The sequence below is a fragment of the Platalea leucorodia genome (assembly GCF_965183815.1).
Source record: "Platalea leucorodia genome assembly, chromosome: 2".
In the NCBI taxonomy this organism is placed as follows: Eukaryota; Metazoa; Chordata; class Aves; order Pelecaniformes; family Threskiornithidae; genus Platalea; species Platalea leucorodia.
The window spans coordinates 1,512,482-1,531,938 of NC_138824.1; the positions used below are offsets into that span (position 1 = coordinate 1,512,482).

The 19,457-nt window shown below is 52.2% G+C and overlaps 1 protein-coding gene across 3 annotated transcripts in view; it reads right to left on the reverse strand.

Annotated features, from left to right (window-relative positions):
* PGM2L1 (phosphoglucomutase 2 like 1) overlaps positions 1-9,162 on the reverse strand; it is a 42,794-nt gene extending 33,632 nt beyond the window's left edge. For 2 of the 3 annotated variants that reach the window (XM_082304420.1, XM_082304422.1), the window contains exons 1-2: positions 9,056-9,162; positions 8,744-8,958 (exon numbers count right to left, since the gene is read on the reverse strand). In XM_082304420.1, the coding sequence (XP_082160546.1) occupies positions 8,744-8,854 (111 nt within the window). In that variant the 5' untranslated portion in view covers positions 8,855-8,958; positions 9,056-9,162. Of the gene's footprint in view, positions 1-7,074; positions 7,321-8,743; positions 8,959-9,055 lie in introns of those variants that run through there. The other variant, XM_082304421.1, reaches the window with a different exon arrangement.
* Positions 9,163-19,457: the final 10,295 nt, after the last annotated feature.

A 19,457-nucleotide genomic window follows, 5' to 3' on the forward strand; every position in this document is an offset into this window, starting at 1 on the left:
ATACACATGCTATCTCTAGAAAGCTAGTACTACTTTGCCATAAAATGGGGGGGTTTTTTGCAAGTTTCTGACTGAGAACTAAAGTCAGAAACAACACAGGTACTTTATATAACCTATATTAGTGGTCCTGCGGATTTAAATTTTAAAGTGGTTATAATGGCCTTTAAGAAGAGGGAAGGGGATGAGCCTGCTGGGGACGCGAGATATACTTCAAACAACTACTTATAAAAATTTACTGCCAGAATCAGATGTGGGGCAGAACGGTGGGGTCATATCCTGTAGCAGCTGAGACTCTGCAACATCAACACGTTTAAGAAAGGCTTGAGGTTTTATTAAACAAAACAAGTATATTCTCTGCTGAATTCAGTGTTAGCTTCTCATCTTCAGTCTTCCATGTACTGCACAGTTGCCTACTGAGACAGAATTACACTTTTTTTGTAGCTCATCAGGATACATAATCTGAAACAATTGGAGAATTAAAGTACAAGGGCGTTAGCTGAGTATTTCTTACTGGTTCTTTCACTCCCAATCATGCTAATCATGTGTGCTTACTGCCAGAGTTAGGTTTCAAAGCTAATACCCTGTCAAAATAAGTGGCAGTTTACAACTCTCATAGCAATCAATTTTTGTTTTGCAGACACTCTTTGCATCTGTAGCCTGGAAGAACAGGAAAAAAAGGTCTCAAATTTGCTTAGAATTCAGCAAATTTGACAGCCACAAATTAAGTGCATCAAGCTTTGCCAGCCAGCCTTTGGTTTTTAATTAGCAATTGTTTTAAGCTTTTTTTCAAATAAAATTAGGGTCAGTCCCTAAGATCCAAACACCAGAGTATCTATTTGTAGGAACTCCTAACGAAGAGAAACGGAGCACTGGCTGTGGCATAGCTACTCACCTTATACACACAACTAAAGGCCAGCACTGGCACTTGCATCAAGTTCTCATTTACAATTTCTCTTAGAAATTGGAGGTTCTCATTTCCTCTTGTTAAGCAAGAAATATTTGTTTTCTAGTCAGCAACTGCACCAACATTTTTATGTGAAAATCAGTTGGGTAACCGCAGGCAAGCAGTTACTCAGGCTAGTTACTGCAGCGGGAGGGAAAGGTGGTGGCAGAGCAAATCACAGCCTCTACGTACGGCTGTAGGTGCTGTACTTGAGAGGCAGGAGGTTCCCTACGGATCCTCCCTTGTCTCTGCCAACCCACTGGGGCTACATTTACATTGTGTGTTCGGCTTGTTCTGTTTTGTTCCCAAATCCTGGTCCCTCAATGAGCCACAACTAACAGTCGGCTGCTTCTGGTAGGGAGCCCATAAGAGCGGGGGAAGCCAAGTTGAGAGGGTATTTTAGGTACAGTCTACATCCATTCTGCCCGGCTGGAGTGAACCGTGGAACAGTTTTGCTCCATGCACCAAAACCAGCCCTCCAATACTGTTTCCAAAGGCCCTATATCTCCCCCGTACGTCACACAACCCGTGTACGCCGGACTCAAGTCTTCACGCTACCAAAACCGCCACCCCAGCAGCACCCTGAACTGACAAGAGCGATGAGATCCTGAGGCAGGGAGGCTGCACGGACTGTACAAGATGGGCCGCAGCCAAGCAGCGTGTAGCATTAATAGTGTAGCATTAATACCCTGGAGGTTACAAAGCCACAAACAGCGTGACTACAGCCACACCGTACTGCGGAAAGCATGCGCAGACCGCACCGCTGACACGCTACGCCCCTCCGAGAGGGACGGGGACATCGTGCTCTCTTTTCAGGAACACTAAAACCTGGAAACCTGTATCTGCAAGGAAGTATTGCAAAATGCTCTGAACTAGCAATTCTCTGATTAGAGGCCCACAGCTGCGTTTCAGAAAAACAGACAAACACAAGACCAAACGCTAACGGCAAGAGGAGCGGCAAACACAAGTACAGCTTGAAGTCCTTTAATTTAATTCTGTGACTCAGCGTACAAAACAGGAAGAAGTCACAGGCAAAGCAGGCCACTTCACTGCGTTGTTCAACAACTGGAAAGAGTTCATAGCACACAGATTTCTCTGGTTCTCTGCTCTTCCTGAGGGTCGTGCTAAGATTGCATCCAGTAAACAAGAGAACATCTTTCTGTTGGCATTCATCTCACTAGTTCTGTTTTTGTGGAAGATTTTGTACAGTTTATACAAACACGTTCAAGTAGACTTTTGTTTCACAGCACAGGCCCTTCAGAGGTCAGCTTTTCCAACCCTCCTGCTCCAGCAGGGACACTGAGAGCCAGTTGCCCAGGACCCTGTCTAGACAGCTACGGAGTGTCTCCGAGGACAGAGACTCCACCACCTCCCTGGGCACCCTGTGCCAGCGCTCAGTCACCCTCACAGTACAAAAGTGTTTCCTGGTGTTCAGAGGGTGCCTCCCGCGTTTCAGTTTGTGCCCGTTTCTTCTGGTCCTGTCAGTTAAAGGCGCTGTAATAATTTTGCCGTGAACCAAGGAGACAGAAGCTAATTTATGTATTTTGTTCCAGTGTCTAACTGAAGTGCGTAGCACAGGACAGTCCCTGGCAAAATCTCTGGTTCATGTCAGGGAGAGAAAGATGCGAGTCCTGCGGTTCGCACTGAGATGTCCTCAGTGCCGTCAGCAACTCGTGGATGCAGCGTTTGGCACTGGACAAGTCTTTAATCTCAAACATGTGAAATATTACCTCCAGTCAACTTAACAAGTTTTTTCCTTCCAGAATTTAGCCTTCAAACCCACAAATCCCAGCAGCACAAGTCTTTAAAACTGGGCAGTAGATAGGACCTGCTGCTTTTAATTCTATTTTAACCTTTGCTGAGCTACTGTTCTTTAAATTGCTACTTAGTTTCCCTCCCCAGCATTATCAGTTGTTATTATTATTTTATTAATATTTGTTTCTTCTTGTTTGAATGGTCCATGCCACAGTGATGCACCAGCCCTGGTGATGTCACAGCAGGCAGAACACTGGTGGTGGCCCATGTCACAGGGGAGCTGGTGACACAGCCAGCCCCAGAGGGGCACACCGAGGGCAGTGCCAGGCAGGGGGGAGCAGGGTGGCTGTTCTCCTTCGTTGCTTCTCCTATGCACCACAGCCGGACACCCAGAGAGGGATGGGACCAGACACAGCACGCTCCTGTCCTCTCCCTCCAGAGATAAGTGTCCCACCTGTATCCCATCACAGTCATGCAGGGAGCTGGAAGCTCCTCACAGCCATGGGGAGAGGGAGCTCCCCATTCTTTTGCCCTGGAGAGCTGTGGGCTGGGCCCCACATGAGCTTCTGGCACCATCACTAGTGATGCAGTGGCCAGAACAGTGGTGGCAGCTCATGTCACTGGGGGGTGGGTGGCACAGTTGGCCTAGGAGGGGTGTCTCCTGGCCATCAGGGAGACATGGGATGGACAGCCTTGGCAGGAGGCGGGGAGGGAAGGGAGGTCTGAGGTGATGGAAGGCAACTGCTCTGGTTGTTGACTCTCCCCTCTTTGACAGCTGCAGCCAGACATAACCAGACCAGAGCCTCTGCTACTCAGCCAGAGCGCGCTACACCCTTCTACAAGGACATTGGCCTAAGGATAAGGAAACACACGCAGCCCCAGTCTGTACTGCAGCATGGACCGACAGGCAGCTGGAAGCTCTCCACAGCTGAGGGCAACGGGATCTCTGCACCACCCACCATCTCTGAACCCTGTCATGGCTCTACAGGCAGCTGGAAGCACCCCTCAGCCATGGACAAAGGTATCTCTGCACCACTCGCCTTCTCCGTACCCCATCATATGCCTACAGGCAGCTGGAAGCTCCCCACAGGCAAAGACAAAGGTATTTCCACACCACTCACCATCATGGGCCTACAGGCAACTAGAAGCTCCCCACAGCTAAGGGCAAAAGGATTTCTGTACCACCCTCCATCTCCACGCCCCATTATGGTCCTACAGGCAGCCGGAAGCCCATCAGTCTTGGACAAAAAGGGAGCACCACACCACCAACCATCTCCATATGTCACCACCCACCACCTCCACACCCCATCACGGACCTACAGGCAGCTGGAAGCTCCCCACAGCTAAGGAAAAAGGCATCTCCACACTATTCATCATCTCCATACCCCACCATGCGCCTACAGGCAGCTGGAAGCTCCCCACAGCCATGGACAACAGTAACCTCCCCACCGCCCCCCTTCGCCGTACCGGCAGCTAGAGAATCCCCCCAGCCACGAACAGAGCAACCTCCCCACCACCCACCATAAAGTTCCTCAAAATAAAGCATCTGATTCATGAACCCATTGGCTGGTTCTTCCAGTTTGTGTTTTTTTGGTAACCTTTTGGGGTTGTTCCTTGCTGTCCTTGTTCCCTATATTTTTGCATCTTTAAACATGCATATATATGTGTGCATATAGATATGAGATATGCACACATATATAAATATACATATAAAGTGTACCCCAGGAGCCAGCTGCACAGGCCAGCAGACAAGCCACCTCTTTTATATTGGCCCAATACAAAACAAGCAACAAAACCCCTTACATAACTGCTTTTTTACAGGCATTTCCGCATGTCTTTTTAAATAAACTGGACTGAGACTTATGGTAGTAATGCTTTACAGCCCGCTGCTGCCGAAGGAGGCAGTTCTCGCCTTCCCAGACTGCTCCCAGTAACGTGCCGGCCCCTCTCTTGTGTCAGGGAAGACATTGAGGCAGCTGCAGTGAGGCTGATCAATAACAAACCCCCTCCCTTCCCCCCGCCCCCCTGGAACCATTCCCTGACCAACTGCATGGATATCGTGCCAGCGCAGGCAGGTAGGGAGGGGAAGTACAGCCACGAGGAAGGGCGAGACTACCTCCTTTCTGCAATCCTCTCATTATCATCCAACGCAGAATAAAACCCATCCGTTTCTCAGAACATTTTAAAATCATTAGACCGCCCAAATACGTGTAGACTACCAGTTAAAAAAAAAACCACAAAAGATCCTACATCACACAGAACACTTACATTTATGAACTCAGAGGTACCGAACGCAGGGAAGTTCCAAATTCTACAAAGCAAGTCTTAATGCTCAAATCTTATTTCCGATATCTGAAAGTTAGAGTCTGTAAGCACAGAACGGCAATACCCTTTCCCACCTCCGTGTCGACAACACGGACAGCAATATAGCTTATTTATCAATACAGACAGTAATGCCATGAAGTATAAGCTTCAGGACTATCCTGATGGACTTGACAGAGTTGAATGTCTTAGAACAGAGCTATTTCAGAGCTTCCCCCATTTCACCGAGTTGTTTACAGGCTCTCAGTAGTCTCGGTTGTGCCAGGATGGGGTTTGTGCCCCAGCCCACCCAGAACCAACTACTTGAATAATTCACAATTTTATCTCCTATGTTTTAATGCTAGAGCTTGCAACGCATACATGTAATTTTGAAGAATTGCTCTTCCTGTTTGTGGCCAATTCCTAGACTTTATTTTCCCATTTTTATTCTTAAAAATTCACTTAAAAGTCTTAATAAGAAAAAATATTGCAAGTTGAATGGCAGAAGCAGGTTATTGGTCTCTAACTACCAAGTCCGTTTCCTCTTGAAACGCGTCTTAAAAGTCACAAAAATTAAAAACAAAACAAAAAACCCCACACCCCAAAACCCCAAACAACCCCCAAACCAGCCAAGCCACCTTGTTAGCAAGGAGGAAGCTACCCATGCCATGTCTGCGCACTGACAAGGAGCCCATGAATTAGTACACTAGAACGAGAGGACAGTGAAAGGGGCCTGCAGAAGCAGCTGCTGGAGAATTAATTGCAGTTTTTCCCCCATGCGATGTTCGAACAGTGCCTTTGTAATAAGCACAAACCACCCCCTTCTCCCAGGTGCACTCCACAACCACAGCCCGGAACAGTTTGTGTACAAACACTCCTCCCTACCTCTCCTGAAGATGGGCAAAGCACTGAGCATGCCCGAGGAACAGGATTCTCGTCAGCGATCCTACAGGGCTCATTAATAAACCACCAGCAAACAGCTTGCGCTTAAGCGTCATTTTTACAGTGTGAGGACTTACTGGGGGAAAGCAAGAGGGCACCCGTTATCTACTCTGACTGGTAGGTAAAGCTGTGAATCTTTCTATAGGACCAGGTTTTTGATTAAGTAGATCAGGATCTTAATTATAGTGTTCTCTCCCACCAGCTGCTGAGCCGGTATCTCACCCTCAGGCTTACACTGAAACCTCCTCTGCCACCACGTACAACAAGCGCTCAGCTCATTTCGTGCCACTCCGTGTGCAGCTTTATGCTATAAAGCCACCTAAGACAAGCACATAAAACACTACAAGCACATAAAATTACCACAACTAAGGTCCAAAATTCTAACGTCTGCTCTAAAGAGAAGTGGTTTTCTTGAAGACAACTGCTCTGACACAGCTTTCTAGACGAGCCAGACTCCTTTCGGAGACTCAAGGCAGATGTGGAAGTACAATAGGAAAGTAAGAGAGTGGATGAAGAGGGAGAAAATATAGAACAATGACTAATTGTTGACATAATTTACCAATGAGGACTGAACAAAAGGCGGGTACCTTGTGCCTCCAAGCCTGTCTCAAAGACAAAAGCAAACACACAGCAATTAAGGAGAGAGAATGGGAAAGGAGGGAGATTTCGTTACTGAGCTTCCTTTAAGCCAGTTGCTAGAAGCATTAGTGAAGATGCACGATACTGGTGAGAGAAAGGAGGAAAGCAGAAACATCATCATATGGTCAGGTTTCCTCCACCCACCCACGCTCCAGCCCGTAATCAGCTCCAGTTTTAGAAAAGGTTAGCACGTATACCCGAATCAAAAAGGATGAAGAGCACAGCTCTAAGAATTAATTACAGCAAATAATTTTCAATTAAGTTAGAGGACAAAAGCTCCCCACAGCTAAATACAGCTGCGAATGTAGTGCATAGATTTTTTCCTTAATCAGAAGCAGCAAAAGTCCCTACGGCCAAGGAAACTGGGGGTGGGGAAGGGGTGAGACAGGCAGCTCCTTGTCGTTTGATAAGCAGCAAACCTACAGAGAGCTCATTTCCTAGGTTTGTGGTGAAATACGAGGGCGTTGGACGAATAATCCCTCCTCGTGCCGTACCTGCTGGTTTCTCCTCGCCTTCCTGTCCCACAACACCTTCACCTCTTTTGTTTACATCCTCTACGGAGCAACTGCAAGTGCCTCTGGACCACCCGTGCCCCCAGCCCTGCAGCCCCCACTCCTGCAGGAGCACTCAGGCCTCCTTCTCCAGGCGATTTTGAATTTTCAAAATCCACAGGAACTCTCTTTGAAATCTCTCCAAGTAATAAGTTCAAGCAGCCTTGTAGGAATGGTCATGATTATCACCTAGAGAAGCAAGGGTAAACAGGTACAATCAAACTGACTCTTCAGTTTTTATTTTATTGGCTAATTTTGGCCTCAGAAGGAGCTATGGAAACAGTAATATTTCACTATTGCTGGTTTTAATTGAAATATTTTTCCCCAGTAACCTTAACATTAAAAAGTGTAAGTTCTCCTGCTTCATACATTTTTAGGATAAACATACATTAATCCCTCTAAAAAAAAACAAAACACCTTTCAATACACTAACCAGAAGTTATATAAAAAAAAATTTACTAGAGTTCAATCTGGGTTATCAAGTGTATTATCAGGAATGCTATTTCCCTTTTCCACTCCTTCCCTCCCCCCCATGCCACGATTCCCAGACACTTTCACAACAGCAGCTCTGAGCGCAGAATGTGCAGATGGCAAGTGTTAATTCCTGCAAAAATGAAAGAAGAGAGCATATTTCCAAGTAGCAGAAAGCTCATTTAAGGGCTGTCACGTAGATTTTACTTGTAGCCCTTCTGCTTTGATCCTGACAGGATGAAACTAAAGAGGAAACAGTATAAACACATTGATAATCACTCTCATTAAAAGGAAGAAAAAAAAAAAAAAAAAAAAAAGAAGAATGAAAAAAGAAGCCACAGACAGGAACCTAAACCACTGGTGCACTGGTAGTTTACCCTCCGCCATCTCCAAGATATTTTTTAAAGCACAGGCCATGACGTTTGGACAAACCAGCTGAAAAAAAAAAAGCAACCCTTCCAACAACGAGTTAAGCAAAATAACCTCCAATACCATATTATTATTATTATGGCCCCAAATTTGCTTTGGATGGTTTAATCAGAACTAACCAAGCCTGCACTCCTCTTGACACCCTGCTGGAGCCGAAAAGGAAAGGAGCATGCCAGACCTTAGACCTCTGGAGCCTGTTTCTTTCCTGGGGAGGGTGTTAAATCCCAGAAGCTCACAAAATGATGCCATCCGACTCTAACTGCATTTTAAGCCATTAAACAATCCTTCCTTCAGCCCTATTTCACAAGACGCATGTTTCTGTCTTAATGAAGAAGCGGTAGCAACACGAAGCAGGTGCCGTACTCCATGTGCCGGTAGGATGACATCATACCATCCCTTCGTCAGGTACAGCCCCCGGATGGCCGCATACCTCACCTTTCCCCTCTCACAGGTTAAGAATTTCTCAGTCGTGGCAGCCTTTTGGGATTTGGCTGGATCCAGATAGATATTTTTCAAAGGGCATCGATCCCGGGTGAAAGGGCCCTGCCGAGGGAAGGCTGAGGACCCCGGGGAAGGAGGAGGACACTGGGCAGGATGGGAAGGAGACGGAATACGCGATGGGACCGATGACAGAACAACCCCGGGAGGGGGGAGAAGCCCCCGGCGGGGGGTGGGTGCGTGTTGCCGCCGCCGCCCCCCGCCACGCACCCACCTTGTCCCAGCTCAGCCACTGCCACACCGCCTTGTCGAGCTGCGCGTCGCCGGTGCTGCGGGCGACCAGCACGTTGGAGTTGACGTCCCCGGGGGCTCCGCACTCGCCCATGTCGCCGCCTGCGGGGGTCGCGGGTGGAAGGCGCGGGGGGGGACGACGACAGCGGCGGCTTCGCTTCTTCACTTCGCGACGCCCGCCGCGGCACCGCGCATCGCCTGAGGGAGGGGGAAGAGCGAGAGGAGGCGGGACGGTGCCCCGACGGACGGGAGAGGCGGGGGGAGCCCGGGACAACCCGCGGCGGCCGCTATTTACCTCAGCTCAACGCTCGTAACGGCGCGTAACGGCGATCGCCGCCTCAGCCGGCAACGGTCGGGGCGCGCGCCCGCCCCCGCCAACCGCCCCTCCCCGCGCGCGCCCAAGCACCGCCCGCCGCCGCGGCTCGACAACAAACCGAAGCCCCGCCCCCCCGCCGCGGTCCCAGCCAATCCCGCCTCGCCCTCTCCCACCGGAGGGGCGGGGGAGCGTCGCGATGCGTGATGGGAAATGTAGTCCGCGCTCCCGTCGCCGGCTGCGGAGGGGCGGGGCTGGCGGGCGGGGAGAAACTACAACTCCCGGCAGCCCTCGCGGCGCTCCCACTTGGCCTCAGGGTGAGGGGAAGCGGCCGGGGCTGCGGGCGCTTTGCCGTCCCTCAGGCGGCCCAGCTGCGGGGGGCTCTGCCTTTCCCGCCGCATACCGTCTCCGGCAGCCGCGTCTCTCCCTCGGGAGCCCCGGCTCTGTCCTGCTCCCGCTCCGGGCTCCCCGGGGTGGTGGTACCGGCCCCGTGGGCGCTCAGTTGTCCCACGGCGCTTGGCCCTCCGGAGGCCTGAGCAGAGTCAGGGTGGAGGCAGGGAGGGCTGGGTGGAGGCTCCCTCCTTTTGCTTGAGGTAAACAAAAATGTACAGTATATCTTTTACCGCCTCACTAAACAGGTGCTCTCTGCCTCCTGCGTGATACATAGGAGGAAAAGCTAAAAACCTGCCTGGTTGTGCCCCTCCTTCAGCCTCCCAGGCAGCCTTCACGCTGCTGAGCATGTTATCTGTTCCCTCTGAACGGCGCTACCCCGGGGGATGAGCCCATTGTTCAGATGCATTTCCAGATGGGCTTCAGCAGCAATTAAATTCCCATTAGGAGGAAAATTTTAACCCCCATCTCCCCTTCCCAGGCCGCTTCAGTTCTGAGTTGCCTGTCCCTAAGCAAAAGGCTGCGGCGGTGACCACATCCCGCAGAGCAGCATCCTCATCCCGCAGAGCATCCTCATCCCGCAGAGCATCCTCATCCCGCAGAGCATCCTCGCGGAGGTTGCCATAGTGACAGCAGCCACTGCAGAGGGATGCCAGGCTTCGGGAAGACGGGCGGAGGGCGGTGGGACTGCTGCCCAGGGGATGCGGGACGTGAAGGGGGGTATGAAACGCCAGGCTTGTGAGCGGCACAGGCTCCTGGGTGAGGTGGAAAGAGGGACTGAAGGGAGAGGAAGATGCAATGGGGGATGACAAAGACATGGGCAGGCAGTTTGGGATACCCAAGCAGCACAGCAAAGGATGTTGCTGAAAACTGTAAATATAGAAGGGAATGGTCCGTTGTATGAAAGCACGGAAATCTGTTTAACATCCCTCCCCTTCAAAGCTCTCGAGTCAGTGTCCTGAAGGGACCTCTTTTCTTGGCTGCAGACACAAACAAATCCTCCGGTCCAGAGGTCTGACTCAGTGTGGGGAGATGAACTTTAAATTGGTCTATTACAGTAAATTACTGATAGAAGTCAACAGAAGATAAAGATAAGAAGAAGGAAGTAAGTCGACATAAGTCTTCTGTTATCACTAAAGGACTCTCCTAAGGTTGTTTCTCGTCTAGGAGAAGAAGGGTCTGGACACTGATAAAGTTTGAGTGAGGAAATCGGACATAATAGATGAATCAAACAGTAAGTGAGTGGGATACTCTCTCTCCGGACGGATTTGGGGGATCCATCCTTTGGTACTGATGCTCGGAGAAGGAGCGGGCCTGCGAGGCAGTAGGAAGGGGCCCTACGACCTGAGCTGCCATGTCCTGGGCTTTGCAGGACCAGAGGTGACCCTGCCAGCCCAACCCGAGAGCAGGACTACGCAGCTCCACGCTTCCCCCCAGCTCTGGCTTCACCCCGTGGCTTCTGTCCCCGATGCCGCCCACCCCCCATGTTGTTTCCTCTCCCGTTGTGATTTTTTTCTCTTTCTCCCGCATCTCCACATAAAGAGGTGGCATCTGTAGCAGCGCTGGTGCCATCCTGAGCCCAGCAGCCTGATTAAAACCGTGTCCCAAACGGCCAGACGCTGGCACGTTTCTCCAGATCTCAGCATAGCTGATGAGGGCGGCTCCTGCAGTGAGTTTGCACCGGAGGGTCAGCATGCGGCGCAGCACCTGCTTTTCATACCTTTGCTGCTCTTTTCTCCTCCGTTGTGTTTTGTCTTTAAGGAAAGAAGGCCAGAGCCCAGCATAACAGGAGCTTCAGCCCATAAAACCTTTGTTTCCCCCCCAAAAAAGGACAATGGCCATGTTAAATACCTCTCCAAAGCCTGCCAAACAGGAGCCTCTCTCACAAAAACTCTGTAGCTCTTTGGAAAGGCGGTAAGAGATGTCATTAAAATGAAACTTCATGCTTAAATGCTTCAATTCTTGCCTCCTTTTTTTTCCCCATGTGCTTAATGAAAGCTTTAAATTATTCTGAATGGTGACTTTTTGCCATCAGAGCAGGCAGGCTCTTTCTGCACATGGAACCTTGAACCTCAGGAAGTGGTTTCACGCGGGAGAGCGGCAGCCGTGCCCACACCCTGCGTTATCAGCGCTCGGCTATGTAGCCATGATTAAAAGCGGGATTTTCCCTTCAGGTATCTATATGGGAGAATTATCATTCTCTCAGGTGTCAATGCTCCTCCATGATTATTTCCCTGAAGAACAGATAGAACAGCCTCATAAAAGATAAAAGTCTCCCTCTGTTATTTCTTTACCAGGAATAACCACAGCGTGGAGGGTTTGAAACTTCTCAGGATCTCGCAAATGCATCCGAAGTCAGAGAGCGATGATCTGGCTTCCAAATATTTCCCTGGGAGAGGACTTTGGTTAGCTGGCTCCGAGGCACCGCTGTGCGTACAGCAGATGCCAGGCAGCCCGAGCAACTCCAGAGCAGAGCAATCGTATAAAAAGATTATAGGTGATATGGCTTAGATCGCGCTTATGGAGATTTGCTGTGTTTGCCTGGAGACAAGACTGACCTCGTGGGAGATGACAACTAAGTCCAGTGTATTTCAGGGTTAATCAGCCACCAGAAGAATTTTTAAAGCTGATTATGTTGCTAGAGGAAAGTTAAACTGCGTCCCATCTGCTTTCGTGCTGTGACGGAGAGCAATAGCGAAGAAGCCGGCCCAACTCTGGACTGCGCTGCATGGGGGCCCGGCACCATGGCTCTGCCGGGCGCTTTGGGGTGATTGCAGAGCCTCCCCGCACTCACTGGCCATGCATGTTGCCAGCAGAAATCTCTGTTTTCATCTATTACTAATGACAAAACTTCCAGTCCGTATGGCCGTGGAAGAAAGCCAGAAAATAGGAAATTAATCTGCAAGTGAAGCAAAGCCAACATTTCTAAGTTTTCATCCTCATGTATCGTTTCGCCTAATTGAGGCACAGCATGCTCAGACCAAACTGAGCAGCAGCAAACAGTCTGGGGGCTAAAAACCACGGGAGAGGCCACGTTGCCAGCGATGAATGTGAGCCAGGCTGGCAGGAGAAGGGCTGCCAGGCTGCCGGCAGCCGCCGGCTCGTGTGCGGGGAGCTGCCAGAGCCAGCGGGGACCGTGGCGGGGCTCAGCTGGGGGGAATGCCTTCTTCCCAGCCCAAACGAGCGTGTGCATCCACATACGCATGTGTATGACCGTGTGCGCGTGTTGCTCCTGCTTTCAGAGAAAGGCCCTGCTCTGCGCGCTGCTGTTAGGAAACCCTGCATTCCCACGTGTAGCGTAATTGCAACTGTGAAATGGCAGATAACTGTCTGTGCCCTCAAAATGAGAGTTTTCTTCTAATGTAAACAAAATCATGGAAGGTAATAGAGACTCATTAATAGCACAGAGCTCCTGTTCGGGGTTTGCAGTTATGCAATGCAGGGGTAAAGAATCACAGAATCACAGACTCGTTTAGGTTGGAAAAGACCCTTCAGATCATCGAGTCCAACCGTTAACCCAGCACTGCCAAGGCCACCACTAAACCATGGCCCCAAGCCCCACATCTCCCCGGCTTTTAAATCCCCCCAGGGATGGGGACTCAGCCCCTGCCCTGGGCAGCCTGGGCCAGGCCCTGACAGCCCTTTGGGGGAAGAAGTTTTTCCCCATACCCAACCCAACCCTGCCCTGGCGCAGCTTGAGGCCGTTTCCATAAGAAAATGGCGCATCCATTCTCCTTTATATGCTTAAATGCGTCCGTCCTCCTGGCAGGGTTGGGTTTGCAGCATCTCAGTATCATACCCCTGAACAATGATGCACATATTTTGTTCTTACCAATGTGTTTAATGGGGTTTTTTTTCCACAGAAGAATGGCTAAGCACACAGCGATGTCACCAAATATCAGAAATAAAAACCGCCTGTACGGTCACGTTAGCATCCTCAGCGATCTGGTACCGCAGACCAAATCCTCACCCACAACAAACGGGATTAGCTCTGTGGATCGCGTAGCTCTGCCCAGCCCTGCGCCGGAGAGCCTCGGGGCTGAACACAACCGGTACAGTGTTTCCATGGCAATTTTACCGCACACGGTTTATTCCAGATTGCCTGCGAACAGCCCAGGGCTCCCATGATATTCCAGGTTGTTTTTCTGCCCCCGGTTTCTGCAGCGAGCCGGCGTCATGCGGGATGAACCCAGCGCATCCTTCCAGCTCGCTGCCGAGCCTCTCAGCAGGCACTGTGCATGCCCTCGCTCTGCTGCACATCTTTTGTTTTATTATTTATGTATCCTGAACACCCTGTTCTCCTGTGCCTCTTGGGTTACCTGGTAATAAAACAGCAACTCCCATCCTTTCATTTCCCTCTCTGAGTAGCGTATTGCCAGAAAGGCAGCGCAACTCAACGCAGGCGGCAATGACGTCCCTGCCGGTTGATAGCGTGCTGCACGGGGAGGGGTGGGTGCCTTTTTGGGCCTGAATGCCGTTTTTAATCTGATCTGGGGTCAAAGCAGCCAAAGTGCTTTGTCCTGAAGAAGCGCGGGGGCTGTGCAGGCAGAGCATGAAGAAAGGGAGCGGGCTGGCAGGGGGGAAGGATGCGGCAGGGACCGCTGAGATTAGGAAATGGCTTTCAAATTCTGCAGCTGTCCCTGGCTTGGTGCTTCACGACGTCAGCCCTGGGAAGGCCTGATCCTGCACCCACCGCCACTGACAGCACACTCCTCAGCTTCCTCAGGAGCGTGACACCCTAAATACCTGCGCTTTAAATGCAGTATATAATGTGCAGCTCGGAGCCGCTGGAAAATCCTCCGCTCTCAGCCCAAAGGGAGAGCAGGGAGCAGCTCTCCTCGCCGTTGCTGCAGTCTCGGCTCTCCGGTTCATGGGCCCCACCGCAGCCAGCAAAATCTTTCCTAACGGACGGCTTGGAGCCAAAAACACCCCACAAGTCCAAATCTGCCCATGGGCACGTGTCGGAGGCAGCACCCCCGAGCCGGCAAGCAGAGAGGAACTCGGGCTCATCGCCTCTTCCCACCCTAATCTTTTGTCCTAACTGATAAAAACCATTTCAGAGGCTGCGGTGACTAAGCGCTTAATCTAGGGCTTAAGGCGACGGTATTTACCGAGGCTGAGTAGCGCAGTGGGTTAGTGTGCCGGGCGTAGGTGCGGGAAAGCCGCGGTGAGCATCCCCATCCCCAGCACCGCTCTGGGGGAGGCACTGATCCAGCTCTCCCCGTCCTCCCTTTGCTCGGGGCACGGGCTCCTTCCAGGGCTGCTACATGGGGGAAATTTTGGTGCTTCCCACTCGCTTGGGCCTGGCTTTGGTCACCGGTCCCCTCCTATATCAACGCCTGTCCTTTACAAACCAGAAACCAAACACAGACCTGGTTATTTTTAATCCTCCCCTCTAGGTGTTAATAGCCCACGCACGTGCTCTGCTGAGCAGTTGTCCACCAGCCACATCCATCTGCAGAAAAGAGATGTGATGAGCCGATTGCCTCTGGTGAGAGAAGAAGAAAGAAGTATGGAGCAGGCTTTCCACCCCAATTTATCCCCTCAATTAATCCTGAAGTACGGGGTAAGTTGCGTGGAACTGAGGAAATTTGTACCGAAAACTTTCTGCAAGGGGAGTACATGAGATCTCAGGTGTCTGGGATTTCCTAATTGTCAGTAAAAATAAATGACGCCTTGATCTTTACTAAGCAATACTGCTTTTTCTTACCACATGGTGCAGGTTTTGTCGGTACCCGTAGGGCAGTCAAGCTGAACTGAACTGCCCTGTGATTGCACAGCCCCAACGGTTACTTTTACGACCAGATTTCTGATACCATTGCTATAGTTTATCACAAGCACGTGGATATCATCCTTCAGCCCGACTGACCCCAGGGCTCCCTTTTCCCTCACCTGGTTGAGAACAGGGGAGGAAAAGGAAAAAAAGGAGCAAAGGGAAGCCAGACAGACCTGCGTTGCTGGAACAGCCGCGGTGCAAAGGGGGCCGGGGCCGTGTCTCACCCGGGAGTGCAAGATGTCGCGGGGAGAGGGTCCGATGCAGCCCCAGATCCTGACTCTGCCTGCCGAGGCCTCCTCCGCTAATTAATCTGGCAGCTCTCAGCGCCAATTTGGGAGCGCGTGCAGGCAGCCGTGCCATCACACGTGCAGGCCACCGCGGTACCAGGCACCGGGGAAGGGAGGTGGTGCTCTGCCCAGAGGCTCAGAAAGCCAAAGTTTCCTGAACGCTGCATTTTTCCATTGGGTGCTTTAAAAAAAACTTTGTACAATGACTTATCTGGGTTAGGCAAGAGCGGGAGCTGCACCCAGCGCTGCTCGGTGAAGGGCTGTGAGTGAAAACCGTTGCAGCAGCAAACATCGGAGTTCTTTTAGGGAAGAGGGACATGTCAGAGGTGGGGTTTGCGCTGAGCATCCCCTGGAGAAGAGCCGTCAGGAGCCGGCGCTCCCTCTGCCGCCGCAGAGATGCATCCCACGCTGCCAGCAGCACGCAAACCCGACCTCGCAGAGGAGCTGGAGGGGGCTAGCTTGGACAGGCAGAAAATGGAGAGGGGCAGAATAGATGTTTTTCATGCCTGCACATAATTCATTTGTTTTCCCACATCTTTATCTAAAGCATCAGGTACCAGCCTGGTGTGAGAGAGGCGACTCGGACAGATGGACGGACACCCAACGCAGCAGGATGATAGAAAACTTCAAGCGACCGACCCTGCGTGGCAATTCCTGCAGAGCTTCCAAACAGGTCAGATTCTTTGGTTTAAGTCCCTTTTCTTTCTCTCATCCCTCTGAACAAGGGTGTCGCCCCAGCCGTGACACCGCAGGACCGTCAGGAAGGCAGGCTGTAGGAACAGGCTGCGTCTTTGGTGGGAGGAACTGATATATTTAGAAGAAATGGATATGTTTCAGACACTGAGGGTTTCTGATGTGAAGGAAGAGCTTGTGTGTCCAGGAGCAGCCCCGTTCCCATAATAATGACCTCGTCACCTCCCAGAAAATCCTTTTAAGGCAGCACTGGCAATGGCCAACCCCATCTCTGAGCAGGGCTGGTTGAGTTACCTCGCAGGGGGACATCACCTCTGCTCTCCTGCCGGAGGAAGACAGGCAGTAATGAATAACTGATGTCACTGCTTGAAACCGCTCGTGTTTCCGTAGGACGCCGGGAGCCGTGCCGCAGGGCTTTCGTCCAACACCCGCAGCACTGAGCCCCACGGCTTTGCACCTGCGCAGCCAGGACACCGTTACACCTTCGTGTCTGATTTCTTGTGGGCAGCGATTGCCGCTGATGCACGAACTGCCCTTAATCCCCTCCCCAGCTTTTCCACTCCTCGCTTTGTAGCGTTTAGTTGTAGCTCTGTGCATGGGACAAATAGAGCTCGTTAGGACTCCTTAGTAGCTAACAGTCATTTGATTAGCAAATAAACATCACCCAGTGGTATCTATGCACCAAACCTATCCGCCAAATCGTGCTGCAGCCAGCACGATGAGCATAACCAGCAAGAACGGCTGACAGGGAGGGCGAGAGGGGCCTGGGGAGGTTACCCCGGGAAAATACAGGGGAACACCCCGCTGCAAGGTGGAAGATACTTGTCTGGCGTCTGTCCGCTGCAGCGCAGGGATGCTCGTCCAGCACTTCTCTACCCTGCCGTGCACTGGGAGCGCTTTTCTTTTCCCTCCCCCCCCCCTTTTTTTTTTAATGTTTCCCAAGATTAACTTTCCCCATCGTGACCCCTGTCTACCACAGCTGCAAAGAAGCATTTGCACGCGTAAGCCTGGCTCGGCACGCCTGACAGGAGAGCCGTGCGCCCTTCCCATGCCAGCCGTCTGCTCTTCTCCTGCACGCTGGCCCCGTCAGCAGCGCAGGATTCCCACCGAGCGCCGACCGCTGTCTCGGAGAAGCAGCTCCCCTTGAACAAACCTTCCCATACCTCAGTGCCGCTGTGCCGCATGTATCTACCAGCCAAAACCAGTATACCACAAACTGCCGGAGGCACCTCACGCTGTTAGCTAAACATTCCCTGATACCCGCTGGCATCGCTCGGCGATACCATCGCTATCAGTCCCTGCACTGCTACCGTTTCACCTTGCGCATTTCTTATCGAAATGCCCAGCATCAAAGCAGTCCCAGGAACAGGCCTCTGCAATTCCCGTCGCTCCGACAATCCTACCGTTGCTTCTCTAAGCCAAGGTCAGCCTGAACTTCCCGTACACACGACATTTCAATGTCCTTTTCCAAGTACCAGAAACAAATACCAAACTGCTACAGACATCGTCTCACCTGTGATTCATTGCTGCGTGCCAAGGAAAGAAATCTTAAATAAATTAGCCTCCCATGAGCCCTATTTTTTTTTTCTAGCTGCATTGCTTAAAACCCAAATGTAGTCAGCTACAATTTGCACAGTTGGCTTTAGTGATTCAGCCAAGGCCAGCGCTTCCCCAGCTCTCCTCTCTGTGTGCCTGAGTGCGTCTCCTTGCTGTTAAAACAAACCGCGTGAGCATTACCCAGAAATCGTCTGCTCCTGGGGCTGCAGCACAGGGAGCGAGGCCAGAGCCCCATCGGCTTTGACGAGGAATCTCTGAGCTCTGGGATGAGCACCTAATTAGTCTCAAAATCCTTCCGTCAGCTGAAGCAAACCCATTTCGGGAGGCTCCCAAAGCCGTCCTCCCCGTAGCCCCCTGTTTCCGTACCCCTCTGAGCGTCCTCAGCAGCCCAGCGCAACGCCCTCCTGAGGATGAGCTCGTCAACCTGACACGGAGCCGTGGGTCCCAAGGGGACACTGGCCAGCCTCGAGCCGTGGGTCCCATGGGGCCACCCAACCATCCTGGAGCCGTGGGTCCCAAGGGGACACCAACCAGCCCAGAGCCGTGGGTCCCATGGGGCCACCCAACCATCCTGGAGCCGTGGGTCCCATGGGGCCACCAACCATCCTGGAGCCGTGGGTCCCGTGGGGCCACCAACCATCCTGGAGCCATGGGTCCCATGGGGACACCTGCCAGCCCAGAGCCGTGGGTCCCGTGGGGCCACCCAACCATCCTGGAGCCGTGGGTCCCGTGGGGACACCCAACCAGCCCAGAGCCGTGGGTCCCGTGGGGCCACCCAACCATCCTGGAGCCGTGGGTCCCAAGGGGACACCGGCCAGCCCGGAGCCGTGGGTCCCATGGGGACAAGCACAGCTTCTCCGGTCCTGGGGATCCCAGGGTGCCCGTGGCGCAGGAACCCTGAGGCAACTGCCACAAGGTGGCACTGGCACCTTGTCACCCAGCCTGGTGGCCACTGGTGTCACTCCAGCCCGAGGCCCCAGGGTGGGGGCACCCAGGGCATCCCCCCAGCCCTGCTGCAGGCTCTGCTCTGAATTTAACTGCAGGGAGGGACGGCGGGAGCTGCCGATGGATCGGAAATCGGGTGAATAACGATCACCGCAGGAGCTATGTCTTGCAGGAGGGGTTTTCCCCCTTAGGGTCTTCTGGATTAGGGAAAAGCAGTATTTTAAACATTTTTTATGACATGCCACCCTGTAACAGACTTGTCCCACCCTGGTCATAGCAGCAGAAGGGACTCTGGGGTCACTAGATCCACGCCAGCCTCCCCCTCTCCTGGGAGAGCCGGTGGCCATCAGGAGAGGCAAGAAGACCACATTAACCGGGGGGTTTTGGGGTGCCACGCTCACCATTCAGCACCCGTCCCATCACGGGGACCCACATCCTGGCCCTGGCGCGAGCGGCTGCTCCGTGGCTCATCCCGCCAGAGGAGCCGGTATCAGAGCCGGTATCACCTCCACAAGCACCGCGGGGGCGGAGAAAACCCGAGCGCGGTGTGTGCTTACACAAACCAACCCGGCGGAGGGTTGCTGTCCCCACTTGGCCTGATTCCCCCGATTTATTTGCAGGTAAAGGATTTATTTTCCTTTCCCAGCACTGCAACCGCAAGGCAAACACAGCAAAGCCTCTTGAGCTACTTCCCTCTTGGGCGAGGTGCCGGGGGACGTTGGTGGCATTTGCCCCC